Source organism: Notolabrus celidotus, chromosome 9 (genome assembly GCF_009762535.1).
Source record: "Notolabrus celidotus isolate fNotCel1 chromosome 9, fNotCel1.pri, whole genome shotgun sequence".
In the NCBI taxonomy this organism is placed as follows: Eukaryota; Metazoa; Chordata; class Actinopteri; order Labriformes; family Labridae; genus Notolabrus; species Notolabrus celidotus.
The window spans coordinates 14,832,291-14,860,193 of NC_048280.1; the positions used below are offsets into that span (position 1 = coordinate 14,832,291).

At 39.7% G+C, this 27,903-nt stretch overlaps 1 protein-coding gene across 1 annotated transcript; it reads left to right on the forward strand.

Annotated features, from left to right (window-relative positions):
• The first annotated feature begins 340 nt into the window (after positions 1 to 340).
• Positions 341 to 27,903, forward strand: pgm5 (phosphoglucomutase 5). Its single transcript, XM_034693047.1, has 12 exons — positions 341 to 472; positions 615 to 915; positions 2,738 to 2,900; positions 3,012 to 3,158; positions 3,564 to 3,689; positions 3,818 to 4,008; positions 6,532 to 6,686; positions 14,152 to 14,267; positions 19,151 to 19,286; positions 19,991 to 20,174; positions 25,433 to 25,570; positions 27,109 to 27,903. Exons 2-12 carry the CDS (start codon positions 658 to 660, stop codon positions 27,196 to 27,198), a joined length of 1,704 nt encoding a protein of 567 aa, XP_034548938.1. The 5' UTR covers positions 341 to 472; positions 615 to 657; the 3' UTR covers positions 27,199 to 27,903.

Consider the following 27,903-nt stretch of genomic DNA (forward strand, 5'->3'; position numbering starts at 1 on the left):
AAGTAAGAAGTGAGAAATGGGAACGAATAATCTGGATCGCGCATGAGTCAAAACAATTAGACTAACTATGAAAGTAGTAGGCCTAATAAAAGTTTTCTCAACACAGTGTCATTCCCCTTTATAACCTTCTGCAATAATAACTGGGCAGTGTCCGGTTGCAGTGCGTCGGTCCCGACACAATCCTCTCTGCCATCAGTCAAAGGTCTATTTCTGGCCTGAAGCTCAGCTGATTGTGAGCCTTGAGGATTCTGGCTCTCCCTGTCTGTGTCTGTGTGTGTGTGTGTGTGTGTGTGTGTGTGCGTGTGTGTGTGTGTGTGTGCGTGCGTGCGTGCGTGCGTGTGTGTGTGTGTGTGTTTTCTTGTAGTCAGTTGTTCAGGCTTATTAGGAAAAGAGGGAGTTGTCCAGCAGCAGAGGGGAGTTTTGCTGAATGTTGGAGGATGCAGCTCTCTGGGCTCTAACAGAAGTTGCCGAGGTGAGAAGTTATTTTGTTTGGCTGATTGTTTTCCTTTGATTTCAGCCGATTCAGCCCTGCTTGAGACTGCTGTAACATCACATCTCAGGCTTGCAATCCTCCACTTTACCTCTACTTTCACTCTGGGGACGGATACCCCCAGGATCGAACTTCTCCACTGACTCCAGGTTGTTTAATCGGGGAGGATGGAGACGAGTCCCATCCCGGTGGTGACGGTCCAAACCGCCCCCTTTGAGGACCAGCGGCCCGGTACCAACGGGCTGCGAAGGAAGACTGCGGTGTTCGAGGGGAAGAAGAATTACTTGCAGAACTACATCCAGAGCGTTCTGTCCTCCATCGACCTGCGGGACAGACAGGGCTGCACTATGGTGGTGGGCAGCGATGGACGCTACTTCAGCCGCGCTGCCACTGAAGTGATCGTGCAGATGGCAGCTGCTAATGGGGTAAGAAGAGAGGGGGGTATTGACAGTCCAGGGACAGGGATACAGACTTATGTGTGGTCCTCCAAATCAGCACTCTTTCAACCACGCACTAAATCAACATTTCTGCAATTTCTCAGACACAGGCAACAGTTAAAACAAGGTTAATGTGTGTGTGTGTGTGTGTGTGTGTGTGTGTGTGTGTGTGTGTGTGTGTGTTTGGGCTACTCAACACAGCAGTGATTAGACATTGTTAAAGACACTATCAGTCATTTTTTAATATTAGGTGTTCATACATTTTTGCTGCAGCCGAGTGGTCTCCAACATGAGGTCTGGATCTCATTAAAGGGTCATGTGATTACTTTCTAGGGGCCATAAGATGATAACCACTTGGAAAACAAAAAAAACAAACATCCAAAGTTATGTTTATACTTAGCTACTGTTTATTTCTCCTTATCTTTTACCCTTTCCTTTTAGTGTGTGGGTATAATTGTGCATTAAAGTGCTGATGGATTCATCTTTTATTTTGTTGCCTTTAAAAGGAAATGTAGCAATACTTTCTGCAGAAAGTGACAAAGTAGCTTCTCTTAATGGATTAATAGCCTGACACAATTACACCCCACAAAGCTGTATCTGTCATTATTTATGTTCATTTGTAAGGCTATTTGTAAAAATATTAAAATCATGGTCTTAAACATGTTTTTTCACATGCTTTGTTTAAGCAATACTGGCAGACATCACTTCAGCTGACACAGTAAGTACTCATACATACAGACTGAAACAAGGGAAGTTTCAAATGAGGGGCAGGATATAGTCAGTGTCCAAAGTGTGTCTTAACTCTTAATTGTCGACCACAGATAACTGAAAGTTTGAAGACAGTTTGAGAGTTAGACACACAGGGAGGAGGATAACCCCCACTGCTCATTTTGAAATGCTTGCCCTGAGATCCCTGTGATTGGTTTGGATGGGATCCAAAGGAAAATCTGAAGGGAATATAATTTGTTTTGGACATCAGTCCGTTTTTTTTTTCTGCTGGCCCAGCCAAATGTCTCTTGATGTCAGCCTTATCAGCACTTCCATCCATCCTGCTTTATTTTCCTGCCTACGGACATCCCCCTCTACCTCTCTATTGCAGATCCAACTGTACCAGGCCAAACTTTCTGCTTTGGGGATGCCCTGTTTTACACACCAAGTCAGGATAGGGGCAACACTTACAGATAACCAATCAACCCATTCAAACATATAGTGGATAAAAACAGATTGATGTTTAAATGTTTCCCTCATTTGTCCTTTATGTACACACACTGAATGCCGGATGTTAGGAGGATGCACTGATGTCAGGAGAATACATTCTTCTCCAGTGAGAACATTTTTATTTAGAATAGCTGATATGCAGGGGAATTATGGGATGCTGGTGGTATTACCACTTTAAAAGTAGCATACACATTATAAATAGAGGGTGCTGCTCAGTTATTTAGGCTCCCTCTTGGGGCAGATCGTTTACTTTTTAAAGCTGGCTGTCAATTAGTCACCTGTGGAATGATGAGGGGCTTTGAGCCAGTGTTGCTTTCACTTCCAGACAGACTGAAAATCTGTTGTGTTTTAATTTTTGTGCAGCAGCCAGTTCAGCCATTATATTTGCATAATTTCCCCCTAGATGGTCATTCTTTCAAAACAAATTTTCACAATTACACAGCACTTGAGAAACAAGTGAGGCAGCAACAGAAGAGAGTTGACTCCTAACTTTCAATGACCATTCAGTCCTTCAGAAAGTTCGGTAACAATAGATTAACCTCTACATTATGTGCAGCTGACATTTTACCTTATCCCTGTCTGCGTTGTGCAGATTGGTCGTCTGGTGATTGGCCACAATGGCCTCCTGTCCACCCCTGCTGTTTCCTGCATCATCAGAAAGATCAAGGCCATTGGTGGGATCATCCTCACAGCCAGTCACAACCCTGGAGGTCCTGGTGGAGACTTTGGAATCAAGTTCAATGTAGCAAATGGAGGTGAGGGCTTCTTTCTAATTCTGATTCTGAGATTTTCTTAATCTATCAAAAGTGAAGCCAGGTTAGAATAGGTGTGCACATGTTAATAGATGTCCTCCTGTTGTTTGTTAGGCCCATCATCAGACACAGGGATGGAAAGGATCCACCAGGTGAGCCGAACGCTAGAGGAGTACGCCATCTGCCCTGATCTTCGCATTGACCTGTCAAGGCTGGGGCGACAAGAGTTTGATCTGGAGAACAAGTTCAAACCATTCAGAGGTACAATCCAAGCCCTTACTCACTCAATCACCAACTCACTTGCTCATCACTAATAGGCCTAAATGTTAAATTAATTAACCAAAAAAAATTAAAATGTTCAGGCTTTATTGCCTTTATGAATGCTTGATAAATCGCTTACTTGTGCTTTAATACAAAATGTTAAAAGTCATAAAAGAAGTAAACCACTGGGCTACTTATTTGTGGAAAATAAACTTTTCACTACGTTGCAGACAATGCTTTCTTGTTGATGAATTCAAACTTACCCTGTATGTATTAAGTATATATAAGTCTGCTTCATTTTTGGTTGAACAGTGCCAGATATTTTGGAGGATCTCTAGTGAACAAATGCATTAGTTAAAACTGCATTGCTATCAATGACACATCCTCTTTCGTCTTTGTCTCTAGTGGAGATTATTGACTCAGTTGAGGTGTATCTACAAATGCTTCGAAACATCTTTGACTTCGGTGCCATCAAAAGTCTGCTCACAGGACCAGAGCAGCTTAAGATCCACATAGACGCCATGAGCGGAGGTGAGACGATTCACTATGTACGTTGTATAGCCTATGAGCTATTGTAAAATATTATTGGACATCAAAATGTACATGTTTCACACCTCTTCGCCTCCCCTCTTCTCACTTCTCCTTATGCTTGGTGACAGTGATGGGACCTTACGTACGTCGGATCCTGTGTGATGAGCTGGGAGCTCCAGCTAACTCTGCTGCAAACTGCGTCCCTCTGGAGGACTTTGGGGGCCGACCTCCGGAGCCCAACCTGACCTACGCCACTACTCTGGTTGATGCCATGAAAGGAGGAGACTTTGGCTTTGGAGCTGCATTTGATGCAGATGGGGTAAGACAGCAATGTCTAAGTGAAGTCCCCCTTTTACTTTTACACAAAATTGAAACTTTCTCTGTTCTGGAAAACATGTTGATGGATCAAATGTTTTCTTTTGTGAAGAACTGGGTTTGTTTTTATCCAACCGTCTGACATTTAACAAATCTCTCAAAAGTATTGCAGTGAATTTACAGCCCTATTACTTATTACAAAGGAGATTCAATACAAAATCCAGCTTATTTTATTAATAATAATTATGCTTTTTGAGGCTAGAAGAGGTTGATTATATTGGTTGGTCTAATTTGTTTACAAACCTTAGCATCGACATTGTTCATTTTTGTCAAATAGATGTCTGTTACAGGATATTATACATTTCAAAACCTTCTTGATTTAGTCACATCCATTTGATTTAGCCCGGTTTACACATAACTTTATCATTAGATCTGGGTGATCTGATCGCAAGTGTCTAGCCTTAACTCCAGGTGTGAACGCACGTCAAAGATGCTAAGATTTGAGCACTCTGTCATCATACAGAAATGGTCTGGAGGGCATTTGTTTGCATTGGTTTGGTAGACTAGTGTGTATGCTCATGTGTGATTGGTCCCATTAAGGACTGCCCACTTATAGCCTGGTTTATACTAAAACCTTGAATAGTGTTAATTTGCATCTGAAGGGGGAGAGTAAGATCCGATCTCTGGAGCCCTATGGTTAATGCAAGGTGTGGACACTTGTACTTAAAGCTGGTGGCTTCTGTTCATTTGTTGATGCATGGTCAGAACAGCCTCTTTGACTACGACCATACAGATAGTGAAAAGGAACTTATTTATTTTGTATTTATTTGTATTCGCTTGTTGATAAGAAAAAGGCAAATGGCAGCTGAATAACATGAATCCATTATGGTCCAATGAGTTGTCAGTTTTTCCAGAGAGTCATCCATAACTCAATACAATTGTGCACACACACACACACACACACACACACACACACACACACACACACACACACACACACACACACACACACACACATACACACATACACACACACACACACACACACACACACACACACACTGCCAAAGCAAATTAACCTAGCTGAAGAACTATGTCATATTTCCTCTGTTTCTCCCACCAGGATCAGTGTCTTCACAGTCATTAGCCGCATTGCTTGTAATCATATCAGGTTAATGTTACTTTTTTGAGGATGCTGTTACATAATACTGTGACCAATATCTTTCAACTCTAAACATTAACTGTGTTTATTGGCTCACAGTTTGCTTAGTCTTTCTCTTATCTGTGACTGATATTATTCTTTACAGCAAACTCAACTTAGCTGATTTTGATAAGATCCCAATAGTTATGTTTTTTTCAAAGCCAACTGCAGTCATGTTGACAAAAAGCCAAAGCAGAGTTCTGTGTATCCTGTCTTCATTTTTGTGTTTTTGCTGCAATCATCTTAAAACCTTTCAGATTTATCTTCTGACCTCTTGAGGGCTCTGACTCTAAGGTTAGGACCCAGTGGTTTACTGCACAAAGCTCTGAGCCAATTGAATTCCTTTTATGAGTCACAGTATAAACCACATTGATAGTTCCTCAGTTTAGACTCGAAGTGCACTTAGAGATGGAAGACCACCATCAAGGCCTATGGTTCAGTTTTCCTGTGATATTCTGTAAATCTGTTTATATTTATCAGTTATCAGATCTGATATTATTGCTTGTTCTTGAGTCAGATCAAGAACTGGTCTAAAATGTAATGTTTTTTTCTTTCCCCATGTGCATTGTTTGGGGACTATTTTCTGCTGTGGATGGATACACACTTGTTGAGCTACTAAGTATTTAATTCACCAGGGCAGTGTAGAAAATGTTGGTTGTCATTGTGATATTGGAGCATATAACTCAATGCATGAGTGTAATGTATTGAATTGTTTTTAATATTTTTAGAAAATATGGAGGTGGTCCAGGAGAACAATTTAACTGCAAAATAAAAATAAGTTTGGCTTTGATCAGTCTTTTCACTGAATTTATCCAAAATAAAGAAGATAACTTTCCTTATACCTTAAACTTAACTGATTGTGAAACAGACTGAAATGAATACTGATGCCTCTGTATGACCTTCAGAAGCGAACAAGACCATCAGCAAAAAATCAGATTTTTTCCATATAGGTGTTTTTAATGTATGAGACTGTAGTGGCAGGGGTAGGTATCCCAAAAGGGATTAACAAACACTGCCATCTGACCTCTGTTTTACATTTTTCTTGATAAATGATATGTTTGACTGTCAAGAAAAAGCAGGTTGAGATATTTTGTTAAAGAATATTGTTTTTTCATTTACAGGACAAAATCAGCACAGACAGTTTTGACCACAGGCTCCAAAATCAACACAAACTAAAAGTTCCTCACAGGAGCTTTAATATCACCTATATTGCACAGTTAGAATACTTGAGTCCAATTGTAGTTCTCTCTCCACCTTATTACAAAAAGATCTAATAATCAATGATGTGATCTGACTCGTGCTCTTCTTCTTCTTTGCTGCTGTCAGGACCGCTACATGATCCTCGGGGACAACGGCTTCTTTGTGAACCCGTCAGACTCAGTGGCCATCATGGCTGCCAACCTCTCAACCATCCCCTACTTCCGACAGATGGGAGTGAGGGGCTTTGCCAGGAGTATGGCCACAAGCACCGCACTGGACAGGTATAACACACACACACACACACACACACACACACACACACACACACACACACACACACACACACACACACACACACACACACACAAACACACACACACACACACACACACACACACACACACACACTTCTGCAATCAAACACTCCTATTACACTATGTCACCCCTCGACCGCCCTGCACAAACTCCTGCAGCCACCCAGTCCCCTGAGAGAAATGACACTCTCAGATAAAGACTCACCCACTATGAATAAGACTGTGAGATCACATATCCCCACACACACACACACACACACACACACACACACACACACACACACACACACACACACACACACACACACACACACACACACACACACACAACTCCACAACACACTCATTTACTCACAGCCTATAAATATTGTCCGTTATGTAAGACAAGAGCCAAGCAGAGAGTGCTGAGTGAAAGGATGTGATCCAAGCTAAAGTCATCCAGGAGGGGGGATCCCAGCACTGCACTGCACTGAGGCCTAAACAGTGTGCTGAATGGATGAAAGGTGTCTCATGTTACAATAAAGGAACCAGAAAAACTCAACAAGATAATATATTTGCACAAACTCGCCAAGTATATATACTCTTCAAGAAGTCACATAGAATCAGTGGACGTTAAATGAGTCCTGAACTTACTTGACAACAGAATGACTAAGGTTGATTTCCTGAAATTGCGTAGTAAATGAAATTATGTAAACATTTCAAACAAAATGATGGCATTAGTTTTTTTTTTTTTTAAAGGACCGGTGACACTGTAAGGGTTGTTTGCGGTCAGTCACCGCGGTTGTATCTTGTGTTTATAGTTCAGCTTTTAAAGCTACTGTTATGAGTTTTTAGTATCATTTCAAAGACAGTATTTTTCCAGTGCTGCAGCGGCACATGCATTGGACAATTCAATATACACTAATGTTTGGTTTCATGGTTGGGATGCAAGGGTCATCAGAGGCCAGATGGTAGGATAGGTATCTAGAGCTTGCATAAACAGAGCCTGGCAATGCTGTATGGGTTCCGTTAGCCACTTAGGACTACTCAGTAGGCTATGTAACCTATCACTAGTAAAGCAAAAGCACTTGGATGAAGGCAGAGATGGGGGTGGGTCAGGTTTCTCACTGAATGCTTATCCTTTTCATTAGGGCACAAGTATCTTGTGTTTATTTCAAAAGGTTCCCAGTAAGAGCTCTAATAATGTTCAATGGAACCGTGAACCCAAACTCTCCCTTTTTTTATACATATTAGACATCACACTATTTCTCATAATGCTTCTAAACACATCCAAAAAACACATAATATACCTCAACCAGTGTGTAAAAAAACCTCAAAGGTTAACATCCACAAAATATGCTAGTTGGATCACAAATTTGGGCTCATACTTAAATGTTTGTGTGTGTGCACATTTGTGTGTGTGTGTGTGTGTGTGTGTGTGTGTGTGTGTGTGTGTGTGTGTGTGTGTGTGTGTGTGTGTGTGTGTGTGTGTGTGTGTGTGTGTGTATGTGTGTGATCCCTGGCAGGCATTAAGGAAGTGATCTCACTGCCAATCCTGATCCCTGTGGGTTTCACAGTTATAAAGGAAAAGTTATGATTGGATATGTGAAGAGGGCTGTTACATCACATCATGTCTTTGTGGGACACAAACGCACACATCACTTGGACACTGGTATATGGTGTTGTACTACTCCTTGCCTCAGGCTGTGTCTCATGACGCTGACCAGTGATGATCACACTGAAACAGCTGCTTCAAAGTTTTGCTCACTCTAGCTGTCATGCCACTGTTGCCTCGCACACACACAATCACAAGTATACACACTGAATGCATCTACAGACACAGATGTCACATGTCCGACTCTCACTACAACCCTGAGCCATGAATCTTTCATGCAGCACACACACTGACAGGATTGCGTTGTTCCTTTCACTAGTTATGTCTACTTCTTCCCCCATTTTCTATTTCTCTGTATTTCCCTGTTAGCATTAATAATAGAGAAATTCAATTTCCTGGAAACTCTCACTTAGTTGTGCAATCCCTGAGAAGCAGAATTACCTGACAATATGACGTCTATCATGGATAATTACAGATTAAATCATGTTCCAGGCTTTCTGAAGAGCTTTGTCAGAAAGACATTTCATCAAATGTTTAATTTTTTTCTCAGTTTAATACAATTTCTCAAGGGAAAGTGGTGTTACACGAACAACTAACACCTACTCTACTGGCTGTTGCTTCATTCTTGGACAAAATGTAATCAACTCTTAGCTTCATAACCCCCACTTTAACTTCTTCCTGTAGCAGTGCCATTTGTGAATATCTACATGTAGGAAGTGTTAGAGTAATTTGTAGTGCGTTAGTGTTGGGCCTTGGAGCTGGATCATGCATGCACCTTTTTAGGAGAGCGAGTGGCCTGTGTGTGTGTGTGTGTGTGTGTGTGTGTGTGTGTGTGTGTGTGTGTGTGTGTGTGTGTGTGTGTGTGTGTGTGTGTGTGTGTGTGTGTGTGTCCGTCTGCTGAGTGTTTATACTGAGCAAACTCTGCTGTGTGTTTATGCACAGTAAGGCAAACTGTGTTATTAAAGCCTTGACAAATGTGTCATTGTATATACAGGCTGATATACTGTGTGTAGTTGTTTGTGTCCAGAGGGCAGAAGGGAGAGAACAGAGACAGTTTTTTTGTTGAGATGAGGAGAGGATGTTTTGTTGAGCAGGAAGAGGATTTGGGATCAGACAGACCAGGGTTATGGGTGTTAAATCTTTTATTCCTCGGTAGAGACTTATGAGTTATGTTCTGTGCATAGGTGCCTGAATGTGTCTCTCGGTTCACTTACTGTAACCGGTTTTGGGAGGGTGGGGTCAGAGGAAGACAAAGTGGGAGGGGTATTTTGGAAAAGGAAACATCTGCCTCTCCTTGAACTGTTCCTGGGATGGGAGGATGTAGGTAGAAATGTGGACTAAAGGTGCATTTCAACCAAGAGTTCCTGGGTCTTTTAGCCCCCAGAACTACTTTCCCCAGAACTAAAAGGTTCCTGTGCCCCCATTGTTGTCTACGTTTCGATCTCGGGCTGAAGTCCCGGGTAGATTGTGCGAATCAGGCCAGTGACGTATGGAGAAAAAAAATTATATGAAATAAAATTTTGAAATCTTAATAAAAAACTAAACTAGTATGCATTCCCAGGAACTCCCTCTGTGTTTCAACAACTGTGTTAACTCCACAAACACCGTTACGTTCAAACAAATTCCCAGGACCTTTGAAAAGTACTACCCCCAAAGCAGGGGCTTTTCAGGGGGGAGATTATCTACCCCTGAACTAAATTTAGACCCTAGTTCCTCCAGTGGAAACGCACCTAGTTCAGGGGTAAAGTCCCTAGTTCTGGAGTAAAGTTCCTACAGTGGAAAACGCCTTAAGCTATTGGAGTGACTGTTACCTGTTACTGTTCCTGTATTGAACTGTTGATTAGAAATATAGTAGAAGGCTGAAGCTTTAAATGTTGTTTGTAGCCAAACAGTTTTTCCCTTGTTTGTTTGTTTTACAGAATGTAGTGGTGGTTACCAGGATGACCAAAGCAATCAGGCTCTCTCACAACAATCAGAGCTTAAGCCCTTTTAAAAACATGGCCTTCTACGTCTGTGGTATTACCATCATATTTTTAATGATGTTTTTGGGAAATGAGAAGTTGGCGAGAAACCAAAAAAACAACAATAAGCAACTGTAATAAAAAAAAGGGTTCAAGTAGAGTCAAATACTCATTACCAAACTACACACTCACAGACTCACAGACTTTGAGGTGTGTTCTCTGTGAGTGTGTGAGGGCTTGTGTGTGAGCTTTCTGTGACGCTTTACATCACCAAATGTTGGACTTTCCATGGGTCTGTATGCCTGCAGACTTCATTGTGAGACTTTCTGAGATTTCACCACAAACTGGGTTACATGAAGAGCATCAGTTGTCAATAAAGTTGGAATAAAAAATTAGAACAAAGCAGGCATGAAGTTAATTAATTTGTAATGACAAGAATTATTTTAATCACTTTTTTACATTCCATATTTGTTGCCAGATTAAATTTGGTACAAGGCTTGACTGGGAGTTGCCAAAGTTCTCTTGTTTAGTGGATTAAATGTTTTGGAAAATAAAAATGAATACTTTGAAGAGCTTTCAACATGTTCAATTATTCTATTATACGCCAGTGTTTTCATAGGAACCCTGATGCAGAAGGTAGCCAAGTTAAATATTATCACAAAGCACACATTCTCCCCCTGAAAATCTTTTATCACATAGTAAATACTTTTTGACACAGCTTTTAATAGCCTGGAAAATTTGTCGAAACAATGTCAGAGAGCTTGTTGGACACTGATTCCTTGTAACAGCGATGACCATTTAAAGGAATAATTTAATCTGTAAACCATCTTATTAAGTTTCACTGATTTCAGTCTAGTCTTCTTTGGTTTTGTCCGATAAAGGTTCTTGGTTTGGGTCAAGAAGAACTCCCATTTCAAGTCCAAGTTAAGCTCCAGCATGCTGCAGTTTTTGTCTGAATGCCAGTGTGAAGCTTTTAAGTCCAAGCTGAGCTCTCTTCAGAGGGGGAGGTGAGGAGAGAGGCCACTGGATGCTATGTTTGGTCAAATATAAATCCAAGGCCAAAAGCTGGCAATATTTCACTCAGGATGTTGTGCAGAAAGATCTCATCCCTCAAATGTTAACTTTGCATATCTATAGGAGAGATACACAAAGGTGGAGACAGAAGCAAAATAGATACTGCTTGTGTCTTTATGTGTGTGTGTGTGTGTGTGTGTGTGTGTGTGTGTGTGTGTGTGTGTGTGTGTGTGTTTATTGTCTGTAGAGTGGGCATGACAGTGTGTGGATTTGTTTGTGTGTAAGTTTACAACCCTGTATTTTCCAATTTAAAAAATTCTACATTATCTTCCCTCATGGAGATACATAGCATCACTTCAGACCTTTACCACCTCCATTTATTTTGATACCATCTTACCAACAACAGGACAGATTTAGCTGGAAGTCTGTATTTTAACATTGTCTTTCTCTAATGCTCCTCTATTGTTCGATGAAGACATTAACTTAAGATACAATCTAAAATTCATTAGAATCGAATAAACTTTCAGATTAAAAGGTAAATCTTTTTCTCTCTTAGCCGTATCAGTTTTAACATTTAGTATTAAAAATTGCTGGAATGTCACAAATTGTACCTCAACTGGATTAGTGCTGCTTACCTTGTTTGTTCATTGTGCTTTTTCCCTGATTCTGTGTGCATTGAGGCTCTTTATGGGTATGACTGTTTTGTTCCCACCCAAGTTTTGATGTTTTTTTTCAATACAAGCTATCATCATAATCATCATACTTAAGAAACATGATTCTCCTTATTCTCACACAGTTTGTCTTATATTTTTGCAACATTGTTTGAAGCTGAGTGCTGTGAGGGTCAGTGTCAATGCTTATATTGGCTGCGGACGTGCCATTAAAGACGTCAAAAGCTCGTCAGAAGGCCAGAGTTTCTGATTTCTTTTTAGGAATGCCAGGCTTTCCGTTCCAGCTCTCGTTTCCCCAGAGAGGAATAAAGCTAGTTAGTCTTATTTGGTAATTTATCCCATCCTCTTGTAAACAACTGTGCCGGGCACTGTGGGCTTTATTTATGTGCTTGATGATTGTGAGGACGTGCACCACCACTTGAAACCCACCCACATCCACATGTATTGTGCTGGGAATTCCCACAGCAGCCCACAGCACAGGCATTTGAGATTTTTAAATGTTTGTATCTGTCAGAGCAGCAAATGTTTAGTCGCTTTGGATATTTTCTCCTGAAACTCTGAGGTCTCAGAAGTGTGTTAACATTTAGTGGCTGTTACTGAGGAGGCGTAGATGATGTGGCTGAGGAGTAATCTGTGGGGAGAGAAGGACATAGTGTGCACTGTGCAGCTATCTTTGTTTCAAACTTAATATCTCTACATGCAGAGATGACAAGATAATATGTGTTTTGTCCCTTTTTTGAAAAGCTGAAATATTTAAGTGTGGTCAAAAAGAGTTTCCTAGCGCACAATGGTCTGTTTTTACTCCGCCAATAATGCAGTTTTGAATTTTTAATAACATCTATCATTATTTGTATGACACTCTAATCACTATAGTTAAGACTTGCATTAGCTGACTTTATAGTCCCTGCAGTTCAGCAGCAAAATCTGTAAATTTTACACATCAGCTGATCAGTTTATGTGATAAACTAGTTAAGCTTTTATTTGGGGTTATTTAGCCACATGATGAATGGGAGTGCTCTATTAACTCTCCTTGTAAAAGCCTTCATCGACTCCTAAAGGCAAACGTGTATCTCTTACTTCACTATAAGCATGCCAGATGCCAATTGAGTCTCTCTGCTATTTGGTTCTGGTCATCCATGATACAAAGTGATTATTATTATATATATTTTTTTTTTTTTATCAAATCTGCTGCTTCTCACTACTGGTATATATGATATGGGAGCATATAGAGTAAAAAGATTGAGCTGTTAGCTATAAAAAAAAACTATTAGTTAAAAATTGATAAAATGCCCTTTACAACTGGGAACAGCATTCTTCTAAGTTTTCAGTGCATTTACCTCCAATGGAGTCCCTTCATTTGTTGCTCAGTTATCATCAAATATGAAACACATTTTGTTATATGACTAAATGTTGTACAATTGAATTATAAGCAAGGGTACTTCCTCTCAAAGGTTTGTAATCCAAATGAATCAATCTCCTGCATTGGCCTTATCCATGAGGCTTTCACACGTTGCCATTGGCTGCACCATGTAGTATAAATGTATAAACTAGGTTATGGTCACTAGTCCCAACAGACAGCTATTCAGTCAATGTTACAGAGAGAGTAGCTTTTAAGGAGGTGGGGACTTTGGTCGTGTTTAAAAGGAATCAAAGCAAATATCTCTTACATGCTGACTTTTTGTTAATGAGGATCACATTTTTTTAATGGGTTTTATTTATTTTTTTCCCCAAATGTATCAAAACATTTTTAAGTAATCATCCCATTTTTTAATTAGACTTCCTCTTTCCTGTTTTCTCATGGATTTTTTGGACTCCACATCTTGTACTCTCTGCACCCTCTTCCCTCGCCAAGAACATATGTTCATTATTATGTTCAGATTTTTCAATCATGTATTTGCACACATAAAAACACACTGCCTCTCCTTACATGTGCCGGGCTCAGGTTCAATGCAAACATCAGCTAAAAGGTTAACTTACTTTTTTCTCAGTGCCTTTGCCTTATTAACTGAGTGGATGAGCTGCAGGCAGATTACGCTTGTCATACAACATTTGGTTTGCTTCATTTCAAAGGTCAGGAGGAGATTGTTTGCAGTCTTATCCTTATGTCAAAACTGGGAAAGGCTTATATATTAGCAAGAGAGAAATGTATAGTTTGTATTTTTTTTTCACTCTTTCTCTCTGAATATTTGCAGGGTAGCTAAAGCCATGAAACTGGCGCTGTACGAGACTCCCACAGGCTGGAGGTACTTTGGGAACCTGATGGATTCTGGGCGTTGTTCCCTCTGTGGGGAGGAGAGCTTTGGAACAGGTACAGTCTGTTACTCTTTAGCACACTTACTTACCAAAAGACTCCACCTATAAGGGTTTGTTTGAGAATGCTGAATTCAGGTCAACAGATACAGCAGATAGCTGATCAAAAAAGCATAAGGCAGGGCACATTATAAGAGAGGGTCAGTGGTTTTAATCACTTGACTGGTTTGGAAAATGTGAGTGTGTGGGTGTTAAAGTGAGAGATCCCCTCCTTCAGCAGCAACAGTTGTTGAGGTGTCTGCAAACAAGGCCAACAGTGGAAGCTGCACTGACCAGCTGCTGCTAACCCTAAATATGTACCAGGGACTTGTTGTTTTTCGTCACCCCTCACTTAAAATCAAATGAAAATTGCAGTTTATCACATTATTGGTCTTATTTTGATGTCCTGCACAAACATTGCATTACGTTACAAACAAAGTGGACTGATATTTGACTTTTCCCCCCATATTTTTGGTCTCTTTTTGTGTCAGCACATTGGGTGTTCTACCACAGCCCCACTGAAATAAATGAGAGGTTGTGTCCTTAATGCACTGCTTATTTCTGTCCAAACACGACAATTGATAGCAGTAGTAATCAGTCATTTCATAGAGAACCATATGCATGGACAGAAATGGTCCAATTTAAACAAGTCAGTTTTGTTTATATTCTCTAAAAACACAAATCTGCCTCATAAGGCTTTATAATGTGTGCAGTGAATGGTACCTTCTGTTCTTGACACATATAGCAGAATCAAGGTTTATTAAGGACGTTGTTCTATGAACGTTGACCAAAATATGCTTGTGTAAAATTTGAATACGTTCTGTCATTGCTTATGTTTCATTCTTGGTATGTCTGCAATTAATACACAGTGTATAATATTATAATTACTGGACTGGAGTGATTGCTGTGATTAGAACAATAACATTCAAGTGTTTGTAAAATTTAAAAAAATCTCTTAATTCCAGGTCTGGAGTTGTAAGCAGTGCATCCTGACTGGCTGTTGCTGCAGTCAGAGATGTGTAATAGATCTGAGAGCTGTGACCCTGACTGCATGTGTAAATAATCCCCATTCTTCTGCTATAAAAGGAGACAGGGGCTCCTTGAATCGCTGCAACATGCACACATGTCTACACTGTCAGTTTTGTTCTGTGAATGCAAACGCGCATACACATACATGGTCAGAAAATGTAAACAATGTGTGTGTACAAATACTACTCACACATTCGCTCTCACCCTCCCTCTATATCTGCCTCTCTACATCCTCTATACAGCTCTGTTTCTACTGGCTTTACATCCATCTGTTTGTCTATTCATTTTTTTAAAACACTGAAAAACTCTAATGTGATTTTATATGAGTCTGTCACTGGTGTTCACCTGTATGACTAATCATTTCCATTAGAGATAATGTCTAACTTTTAGAGGGAACAGGGATAAAAAAAAAAAGCTCAGAGTGAGAAGAAAAAAATGTCATGGACAGATGAGAAACTTGTAGACAGAGTGTTTTGGCGAGTAGGAGAAATGGAGCAGAGATGCAGAGAGCACAGAGGACTATGGGAGCTTACTCGATGTCTACCCATGTAAGGCCAAAAGCTCTGAGAGAGCCCAGAGTAGTAAATCATCAGAGCTGTACACGGCTCATGCTCTTCACTAACTCTCAGACACACACAGCATGTACTCTTGCACAAGTTAATCTTACCAGTTCTGTCAAACATTGCTGTTCAAACTTTTGAGGTTTCATTTTTGTAAGTTGATTAAATTGGTTTCTGAAAGGATGGAGTTTAAAGGCATTTCCACAAAAAAAACCTAAATGCCATTCTAAAACCAAAAAGGCAGCAGTGTGAATGATTATTTTTAGATATTTTCTGCTTTTCATTCTCTTCATATTTCACTCCAAATAATTAAAGCTGGGGTTGGTAGTCAGATTTAGATAAACTTTTTGTTATACTGGTTAAAATGATCTTTATGTCCCAATGGCAATCAATACACAATGTGTTCTTAAAAAAGAGTGAAAAAAGCCGATATCTACAGCCGGAGTAAACCTGGGAAAACATCAACCATTCCACGCTTTTGTGGTCCAAAATTTTGAACCAATCAAATCCCATCCTGCCGTTCTGCCCGCCTCCTGTGCGTACATTTCCCCGGCGTGTACTCCTCGTCCCCGTCCCCTGCCTCTGCTCCCCCTGACTCTACTGACTGCCCCTCTCGCTCTACCTTGGGCCTGTCCCCTCTGACCCGATGAGGTGCTTTGTTCAGGACTGTAGCCCAGATCAGAGTCCAGAAGGCTCTCACCACGGGGGCTCTGACAAGCAAAATAATTAATGACATTTAGTAAGTCCTACAGAAAATGTACACGTATTGTAGCGTCAGTCTGGACGTCACCGGTACAACTGGATAATGCTAGCATGACAGTTGTGAGTACTAACAATAGTCATGTTTGTTTGTGTTTTAAACTTTCACTATGATAATGTTTTGGTGAGGACCGTTTTTTGGATCAGTCACGATCATACGGTCGCAAATCAGCGGTGCTCGTGCATGTGAGCGGGGGCGTTGTTTTGGAGGAGCTCCAAGGGGAAGGGGGGAGGGGTTAGACGGACTCCTGAAGACATGCTACATTCATATTCATGCTAGTTTTTTGTGACTACCAACCCTAGCTTTAAATCAGTCACCCATAAAAACACTGACAAGGAATGATAATTTTTGTCAAGCTGGGTGACTTTGGTCACTGCATGGATAATGACGTTAGAAACTGAGAGGCTGCAAATCTTCCCCAATGGCAGAATTTGTGACATTTTTGCAACTTCATTAAAAACTTTTGCTTAAAAGACAACTAGTACAACTAGGCCATCTGGTTAATTTGGGGAAAAATGCAACGAGGTGGGATCTTTAAACTGAAACTGTAACCAAAGGAAAAACAACAAAATAAAACTGAGATTTGTGTCTTTCTATGTGAAATGGTGAGACAAAAGAGGACAGACAGAAAGACAGGGATTGAATAAGGGCAGCTGTCAGTTTCCAGCTGTATACTGCTTGAGTTGGAACCATGACTTGCTAGTCCACTCCCTGTTTTCAGCATTTGATGGAGGAAACAAAGGAACCATCATGTTTGCTACAAAATAAACACATTAATAACGTTTTGCTTATAAAAAATATAGCATGTACCTTCAACTGGTACCTCACAGTTTTGTCCATTTTCTACACCAAGCTCTGCCATACAAGATCCCAACTTCATATTTAATCTTGTCAAAATGTCAAAGCGTCCCCTGAACAGATACCTTTACCATGCAGCTGTTTTCGAGAACAGGCTGATTGCTCCCCAGTGATCAAGGGTGTGAACTCCTCCTCTGTATTTGTGTATGTGTTTGCGTGGGGAGCTGGAAACAATATTTGTGTGGGGATGTTTGGTACATCTCCAAGCCAAAGCACTCTCCCTGACCTTCTGTCAAATACAGTAGAGTTAAATCCTGAGGCACAGTGAGAGCTGTGATCAAGTAATAACAATCATTCTACATTTGATTGTTATAGGTTATAGATTACGTCATTATTGCATAAAGGAAAATATGTAAGAATCGAAGCTATCACTGAGTGCTCTGCCTTTACTTTTAGCAGTGAAATTGCCAAAGTACTGTAAGTGTTTCTACAAGATTGGAGTGACAAGACCAAAATGAAACAGAAGTCGGCTGCTAAGCTAGTTAGCCAGCTCTAACAATAGACAGGGCTTCTAGTTAAACATAAAAAACAATGTTTTGGGTAGCATAATTTAGAAGCCAACAATCATTTGTACAAGACATGCCTATGGGATATACTATAGGATTAGGGACACCTCACCTCCATCTCTTCTCATTCTGAGAATTGAGGCTAAAATACCGCCTCAATTGAGACTGATACTGGTGAAGCTGTGGGATTGTCGTCACACCTTTTCTGCTAACAAAAACACCCTTTTAACTCACCCGTTAAATGGCAAGGATCCCAAGGTGGGCACAGTCCAAAGATTCCCATGTTAATTTGAAGCAGACACTCAATGCTATGTGAAGTTCACTGACTCTTTTGTTAGTGTTTGTTTCTTTTTCTCATGCCGTCTCTCCTCTACTTTGCTAATCCGTTTAAGAACGCAAATTAAAACTAAACTTCTCTGGAAAATGAACTCCACAGAATTAATAAGTATGACATGCACTGCTTAATCAGAAAATATGTTTAAAAAATAAAAAATAAAAAATATTTGACTTGTATTTTAACTTTGTAGTTGGACCCATGTTCCATCTATTGTAATGGAGGAGCCAGGCTTTATGACCTACACTGCAGCCAGTCACCAGGGCCGAGCTCTAAATGTTTTGGCTTCTCTTTTGGAAAGCTGTTGTTCTGTCTATCAATCTATCTGAATATGAGGGGACCAGAAGCATTTGCCAGAACAAGTAAAACATTGGCTTCTGATTCATGTGGTTCACAGGCTAATTTCACTCCAGGGTCTTGAGGAAGCTTTGCAGCTCTAGTTTTGTGTTCTTCCTTTGACATTTTGGGAAATCACTTATTCTCTTGTTGAGAGTTACATGAGAACATCACTCTCATGTCTGTCTTAAGTATGGAGTTAAAGCAAGGAGAAAATATGGAAAAACGGGGAAATAACTAGCTTGTCAATGCCCGGAAATGAAAATATCAAAATACCAATACCTCTAACACCCAGACAAATTAGTTATGCCCCTTCGTCTCCGGGGCTAATCTGTGTAACGTGCTCATTCTCATTTTTCCTACAGGACACTTTTTGGGGGGCTTGCATAACATCAAAATTGAATTGGACTCACAACTGCATTTTGTCGAGGCCATGTTTTATCTCCCATTACCTAGTTCAGTAACAAAATGTGTGAAAAATGTATGTAGATCATTTTTGGTGTTTCCTTTCTCTCCCAGGTTCGGACCACATCCGTGAGAAAGATGGTCTGTGGTCAGTCTTGATGTGGTTGTCCATCATGGCCGCCAGGAAACAGGGAGTGCAGCAGATCGTCAGAGAACACTGGGCCAAGCTTGGAAGAAACTATTTCTGCAGGTAATTGGACAAATAATCCCCTTTAATTTGTGTTACATTTTTTATTTATTTATTAATGAGTCTGTTCTTTATTTTAGTTGTTGAGCCATTTTCCTGAATTTGAAACAGTATACCTTGAATTTATTCAAACCTACAAGTGCTCCTGAGATAGACGTGACGATCCTCTTTTCCCAGAAGTCTCAAAGCCAAATATGTCTCCAAGGCCTTTGCCTTTGTCCATTTCTCTTCCATTGCTCCCCATTGGTCGTCACTTGTTCTTATTTTAACCTCTCCCTTGTGATAGGCAGAGATAGTTACTGCAGTCAATGTTCCCACTGACAGTTGGTGCAGCTTTATATGTTCCCATAGAGAGCTTTCCTAATCTGATTCAGTCTTCCCACAGCATGTAAATGGAGAGGACCAGCCAAGGATCAGCCCCCAAAGAAGCTCTTAAAACTAAAACATCTTCCATCATCAGAGGAAAATTCCATAAATCAAAACCTTGTCTTGAGCAGCTTTAGGGTCATTTAAGTACACGTTTGTTTGTTTTTTGATATTCCATAAGTAATCCCGACAAGTTGAATATGTCAGAGTGACACTTTTGAAAATGTCCTCAGTTCATCAAAGTAAAATTTAACTAAAAAACAACGCTTTCTCTTGGTATATGAGTAAAGAGGGTTTTTAAGGTGAAATGAACACCTACATATGTCTTTGTGTGTTGTCAGATTTGATTACGAAGGCCTGGACCCACGTGCAGCCTTTTACCTGATGAGGGATCTGGAGGGAGTGATTACAGACAAAGCATTCACCGCTCAGAAGTTCGCTGTAGGAGACCACTTATACAACGTGGAGAGGGCTGACAACTTTGAGTATATCGACCCTGTGGATGGATCAGTAACTCGAAACCAGGTCAGTCATGATCAAGAGATGGAGTACACATGTGGGTTTTCATTGGCCTTGCAGTGTATATCACTAATCCAGTGGTTTGGGCTTTGTAAGTAAGATTTAGTAAGTAAGATTTATTTATAGAGCACCTCTCAAGAACAGAGGTCACAAGGTGCTTTACAACAACAACAATAGAAGAACGTTAAAAGGCAAAACAGCGATTGCAAAAACATACAAAAACATGACATAAAAACAGACAGATTAAACAAAGTCTAAACAGATAGGTCTTCAACTGCTTTTTGAACATGTCAACAGTGTCCACAGTTCTCAGTTTCACATGGAGACTGTTCCAGAGTTTAGGATCAACAACCTGGAAAGCACAGTCTCCTTTAGTTTTTAACCTGGTACGAGGCACAACCAATAAATCCTGATCAGAGGACTTCAGAGTCCTGCTGGAGTTATAAGGCTTCAGCAGTTCCCTAATGTAGACTGGAGCCTGACCATTGAGCGCTCTGTACACAACAACAAGAATTTTTAACTGGATCCTACATATTAACTGGAAGCCAGTGCAAAGACATGAGGATCGGTGTAACATGAGATCTCCTCGATGATTTCGTCAACAGTTTAGCAGCAGCATTTTGGACCACTTGTAGGCGGTTCAAGGATGCATTGCTAAGACATGTAAAGAGAGAAGCATGTATAATCATTTCCAGCTCAGTTGTGGACACAAAGGGTCTGAGTTTGGCGATATTTCTTAAGTGGTCCATAGTTGGTCCAAAGTAGGGGTACTGGTGGTTTCTTAAAGTATCTAGATATAGATTTTGTGACAAAAGTGAATGTACCCACAGCGATGTCATACATTGGTCTGAGGGCTGCCTTTTTGAAAACCTTGAGTTCAGGGTTTTTGGAGGTGAAGGAGGGAATGAAATAAGGAAAAGACAAAATAACACATGCACCAATAGAAACCAGTGTACTAGGTGCTTGGTTGTGAATGAGGTAGGTTGTATGAAAGGCGTTGGAATAAATTGGGTCTCTTAGAGTGTATATTGGGTTCCCTGGTGCCCTCTGTGGCATTAAAAGGCATAAACATCCACTGAAACTGCAACTCCAGACCAGCAAGGACCAGCAGGTGTTGGGTTACATTTTTGATTATCTGACTTAGATGCAGGGTGTTGCTCATGTTATTACACTGGTAGTTTTTAGATATTTTCAGCTGTAGCCATCTGAAATATGAACTATAGCACAACGTGTGGTTCACGTCAGGTCCTGGGGTTATCAGTGGAACAGGCCCGCCTAAAGACATCTTGCATATTCACATATGCTAACACCTCTCAGTTCTCTCTGTCAAACACATGCAGTCACTCAACAGCCAGTTGCAAGCTTGACCACCCACTGTGCTTCAGTGTTGTCCCTTTAGAGAGGTTCCATGTTTGGACATTGCAGTCTATCTTCCATTTTTGAACCAGAAACATGTGCATACACACATAGGAGCCTCAGCACATATCCTGACACACATTGATAGCTCTGTGGGTCAGTTTACCCTGCATGTCCTCTTCTTCCCCCCCTCTTTCCCTCCCGGTCAATCTCTCTGAAGTTTACACAGCTGACTCCCTCTGTTCTTTCCAGAAATGTGTGGAAACTCATTCCTGGCGTCAACACTTCACTGCCCCACCTTAATACCTCATTAATACACACACACACACACACACACACACACACACACACACACACACACACACACACACACACACACACACACACACACACACACTGTGCATTTTGGATTTTGGTGCCTGTACAGTCCATTGGTCCAGTTGTCCATTTATATAAGTGTGAACAGATGCACTGACTTGGCCTACATGTGTTGTTTCCGGTAAGGTTGTTGCTTCAGCCTTTTCTGCCACAGCTACTTTTAAAGATAAAAAATATATTAATATAATTAATAAGACATTATATATATGATTGTAATACTTCACCCACCTCCACAGCTAGTTAGTCAGTCACCCTAAACTGTGATTTAACCTCACTGGAAAATCCTCAGCGTCCAAGTTGCCCCAGTGTGTGTTATTACAGCAGACATTCCTCCTAGGACAGAATTATATCAGCTGTCGTCTCACTTGCCGTCTCTCCGCCGCAAGTGTGTTTGAAGGGGGAAAAGTTGGCGCATGGACACCAACACATCAACACGCAAGTCAGAGCATGGGGGATTTACACAAGCTTGGTGTGGCAGCCTTTTGTATTCATCTACTGAATTCATTCTGCATTGTCTACATATCTCAGACAGAAAGACAGGGATGGGTGGGAGTCATCGCATGTAGCATACAAACTGTAGTAATTTATAGCAGATACAGTTTTGGGGTAATTATCAACCAGTGTGTTCATAATTTATTCATATCAAATTAATCTGTTTTTCTGCCTTTTGATATAAGTGTTAATATTCAAACCAAGTGTAAATACATCCTCTAGTTTAACCCTCCTATTATCCTTGGGGTCAATTGGACCCCATTCAATGTTTAAAGTCTCTAAATTCATGACTAACATAATTTTTTTGGCTTCATATTTCATGACTTCTCTTAATTTAATGGGGACAACTGGGAAGACATAAAATTAAAATGTTGATATGTTCCAATTTCCTGTAAAAAAAAACAACGCATCGGTGTTCCTTTGGGTCAATTTGACCCCAGGCTGTTTTGGATGATATTGAGGTCCCTATAACTAAGGACACTTCCACATTTGACTGCCAGAGCTGGGATTGAACTGCCAACCTTGAGATTGAGATACAATATTTCCAGCCACCATGTCTCTGAAGACATTCAATGATGTGTCCTGTGTCATATGTTTTGATAACATAGAAACATGGCAGGCAATCAGTTTCTGGAAGTTTAAATCGTTGGGGTCAAATTAACCCCAAGGATAAAATATGTCAGTACATTTGAGGGTAACAGGAGGGTTTAAAGAGGACAAAAGGGCACTTCAGAACACATAAAAACCTCATATGAAGCTGAAATTGCAGTTAAAGCTAAATTCATTTTTTTGCTAGGCTAGCTACCTCAGCAATTTATGACTGGAAAGTCACAGTCTAATCTAAGTATGTGGGATAATAACTTAATAATAATAAAACATCAGTATGTTGACATCGAGCACCAGTTAGCTTTACTATTCTTGCTAGCTACATAACATAGGCTAGCTTGTTTTGCTGTCTCTGATGATAATACTGTACTGCAGAAGCCATGATTTTGTGAACTTACCAAACAGCCAAATTAGTTCACAGTTACTTCTGCACTCTTACTCCTTGTTAACTAAGATCATTAATATATTGAATTGATCTTGTACAGTCTGTATTATTGTACATATTTGATAACTTGCTAGCTCTGCATTTCTTCTCAGCTGGACCCTCTCTCCCAGTTTGAGAAAACTGTATTCCATGCTTCATAATCAAGATTCATATTTTACATTGTTTACAAACATCATAAAGACAGTATGCACTCTGTGTTTGGCATGGCTAAGACAGACTAAAACAGACACACCTTGGCTGGTATGCGCTCCACTCAGGGCCTCTGAGCTTTACAGCGGACATTGTTTTTAGCAGGGATTAGTCAGCGTCCTGATAACTACTTCTCTATTGTTAGAGATGAGCTGACACACTCACATAAAAGACAGACAGGCGGACCAACATGTCTTATTATCGCTTTCTCTCCTCATTCAGACTCTCACATGTAGATCTTGAACCAAAGTCAGTATAGGAGGAAGGGGAGCAGTTTTTAATGTTTATTGCTACAGTCTATAAATGTTGAAACTGAGCCACAGTTTGAAGAGGTTAGCAGTGTTATGTATGAAAGAGGGTTTTGTTCTACTAGGGCAATGAACCAACTTGACTTTTGACTCTATAATAGTCAATAAAACTCTTCTGATGGCTGCTATAGGCCTACTCAAAAAAAAAAAAAAATTGTCAATATGAAGTCATGTTGTACATGATTTAGGCCTGAGGTGATGAATTCAAATGGCACACAATTCTGTGAAAAGTGTCTAAAGTGCACCTTATTAAAACCATTTGGATGTTTTTGTTTCTCAGAGGATATTGCTGTATTTCTCTCTAAGCTTGACTTTTACTCTAATGGGATAGGGAGAAGAGGCTCTGTGGAATTTAGGACAGATAACAGTCATCACACATGCATTTGTCAAACAGTCTTATCGTCCTTTTACGTCAGCCAGCAACAGTTATGGCTGGTTACCAAAATTCAACAATATCCTGTTTTTCTCCAAACTGCTGAGGTGAAGTTTTCAAAGTACTGTAGCCAATTGAGGACATCCTGGGTGTGATGTTGCACAGTGCTTTTGGTGTAAGATTGTTCTTCACTGTCAGATCCTTTCGGGAGAAGTGGAAAAAAACACAACATATTAGCTAATGTTGAAGAATATCTTTGCATTTAAAGTAAATATATATTCAGTTTCATTCCACCACTGACAGACAAGAGAAACCTAGCAAACTCAGCTCTTTTAAATTTCACTTCAGAACTAACTATTGCATGAAGACCTTTTATAGTACATCTATGCTTAATTGATCAAGTAAGAAATTATGGTATGTTATGGCTCTTTTCCCCCCACTTTAGTTAACCTTATTTAACCTATTTTTTCATTGGCCTACAATCTGTTTTACCAGATCTGTATATATTTTTAATAATGACTTTAAAAAAAAAATCTCAACTTTGTTTACTAGTGCCCCAAAATACATTTTATATGTTGTAATTCAGAAATCTTTGAACAGTCCATTTTAAACACACAATGAGAGGGACATCTAGTGGATATGTGTGGTTACTGCATGTTTAATACTGTACTGACTTAATAAACCTCTTTTTGATCTTTAATATTGTCTATTCAAATGATGGAATACTGGAACATAATGAGTGGTTAAGTTCTTGTGTCTCTTTTATGACTTATAAACTTATTAGAAATTGATTTAATTAGATTTACATTACAGGAATCTTATCATCCATCAGTGTCCTTGTCATTTGTATGATAAACTTTTAGCAGGCAATAAAAGGACAGTTCAAGTGATCCTGAAAAATAATGTCCAGTCAATTAGGCATTATATATTTATCCTCATGTCTGACAAACTGTTTCTGGTGTCTATTTAACTTATTTTCTTCAAAGCACAGAATACTTTGGCAATTACAGTTTAGTTTTTTTTTTTTTTTTTTTACCAATTTGTGAGACTAATTGTTGAATTTAAGAGCATCATTTATGATCATCAGATTAGAAAACATTGCTTTGTATTTTTGCAGGGTCTGAGGATCGTCTTCAATGATGCGTCCCGCCTGGTGTTTCGTTTGAGCGGGAGTGGTGGGGGCATGGGAGCCACCATCCGCATTTATGCTGAGAGCTTTGAGAGAGATCCTGAGAGACACAACAGAGAGACACAGGTACAGAGGGAGTGTTCACATGCTGCATGTAAACATCTGTTTCTGATTTCACATCCAAAATGAATTCAGTGTCCTTCCAGTTAAGTTACAATCAAACCGATGATATCAAATCTTTATGAAACATTGTTCTTTATTGATTATAAATAAACATTCAATATAATGGATTGCAAAATATTCACAAGAGTGAAAACTCCCACACAAAACCATGCAGTAACCTTGTGCTGGTTCATTTCCATGGTCCTAATTGTTCCATGAAAGCCCTTTTCATGTCTTTAAGAGAGAGTTGTCATTGTGTTTCTGTTCATCAGAAACTCTCTTATGTTGACCACCCAAACACCAAGTTGTTTCATTAGTTTTTTATCTTTCCTATGTATTTAATTGCACATCAATGAGAAAATACTGCAATCCTTAGCAGCCTCAGCAGTAGGGCTGATATAGCCTATGAGATGATGGTGAAATGCCATGTCGTGATCATATAATGATAGTGTGTAAATGAAGTGTACTTTAACCATGCCCAGGGATTGTAAAGCTGGAGTTTCGATGACCAGACACCCTAATTTAATGTAGGTTTGGTCAGCTAACCATGCAGTTTTGTCAAACAAGCAAACAGTGTGTGCTTTAACTGAAATTAAAGAAGAATTTGGTGCAAACTTACAAGTAAAAAATAATAAATAGTGTCTGTAGTTTGTGGAGTCAAACATGCTGGCATCAGGTGAAGTATATAAGTGAAAGCTGAAAAAACAGATCTGTATATTGTGTTAACGTCAAAGTAATAACCAAAATGTGAGAAGATTCTTAGTTTCAAACCAAATAAATTGTGTATACACCCATAAGTGGTGTAAAAAACTCCTCAGACACATCGTTTGAGCTACTGCATCTCTTTGTAAGAAAAGCTTTAAATGTTTCATGTTATGTTGTTGGTCCTGGACCTGGTTGTACACCTGTCAGCATTTCCTCACAGATCATTTTTTTATTACACTACAGTATTCTCATTGCTCACATTTGATCAATAAATCATCTTTAACAAATAAAAAGATGAGGTTCAACAAACTTTTCTGACGCCTGGTAATGATTCTTGACCCCCTGAGAGAGTTTTTACCTGAGGGCTGAACCTGGCCTCTGCTTTAGGCATAGTTGTTAGTGGCTGGAATTTATTCAGTGTTAAAATTGTCTCATCGATTACAGTATCAAGTTATTAAGCTGTTAGGGGTGCTTTTGACATTAAGGGATTTTTTACAGCTCTGTTAACACTGTTTAACTGACTTAAGAGTTGTTAACTTAATGCAAAATGGAGCAATTTCAGCTACTATAAAATCTAAATTTAGTTACATTTAAACAAATAAACACAGTCAATGGAGGGAAAATAAATAAAAAGTGTTGTATATTTTTAATGTCAGTGCTCTACGTCCCAAAAGTTCTCTCTCACTATCCAGTAACTCTATCCAAAATGGACCTCCTTCCTCTAATGGTTCACAGGTTTTTCTGTTCACCAGCTGTTGCATTGCAATAATTGTTCTGTGATGTGACTCTCTCTGCAGGTGGTGCTGGGTCCTCTCATTGCCATCGCCCTGAAGATCTCAAACATCCACGAGAGGACGGGACGCCGCGGCCCCAATGTCATCACATGAGCCGCTGGGAAAAACACACCTGCAATCACACACATGCATCTACCTGCTCACACTCACAAACACCCACACACACACACACACATACACACACACACACACACACACACACACACACACACACACACACACACAAACACACACACACATTTCAAAATACTCTGTCCTGTGTTCATTTGCCATTTTCCTGTCCCTGCTTTTTCATCCTAATGACTAAACAGACGGTGCTTAATGTTGGAGTTTCTGTTGCACACTTTTCAAGCAAGTGTTTTATGACCTCTATCATCAGTAAGCCATCAAATAAAATGTATGAAAAGATATTCAAAGTCCAAACTAGGGAGGCTAATTAATTATTTTTATGTATGAAGAACGTAACAAATATCTACAGAGCAACATATGATATTCAAGGAGCAGAATAACTCTTGATGTTTGTGGATTATTTACTAAGAGCCTGTAATTGTTCACCATATTGCTTTTACCTGTCCTGTCATTTATATTTCATAATTTTGTTTTTTTAAGCATTTTCATGAAGAAATATTGAAACGTGTAAAATAAAACAGGCTTTGCATCACAACTAATTGACTGATGTTTGATATAAGTGTATTGTTCATGTATATTCATCGCAGGAAGTGGACTGACCGATGTTTACTACCCAAGTAAAAAAGAAGACGTGAAGATAAAACAAATGCAAAGAAAAAATATCTTTAA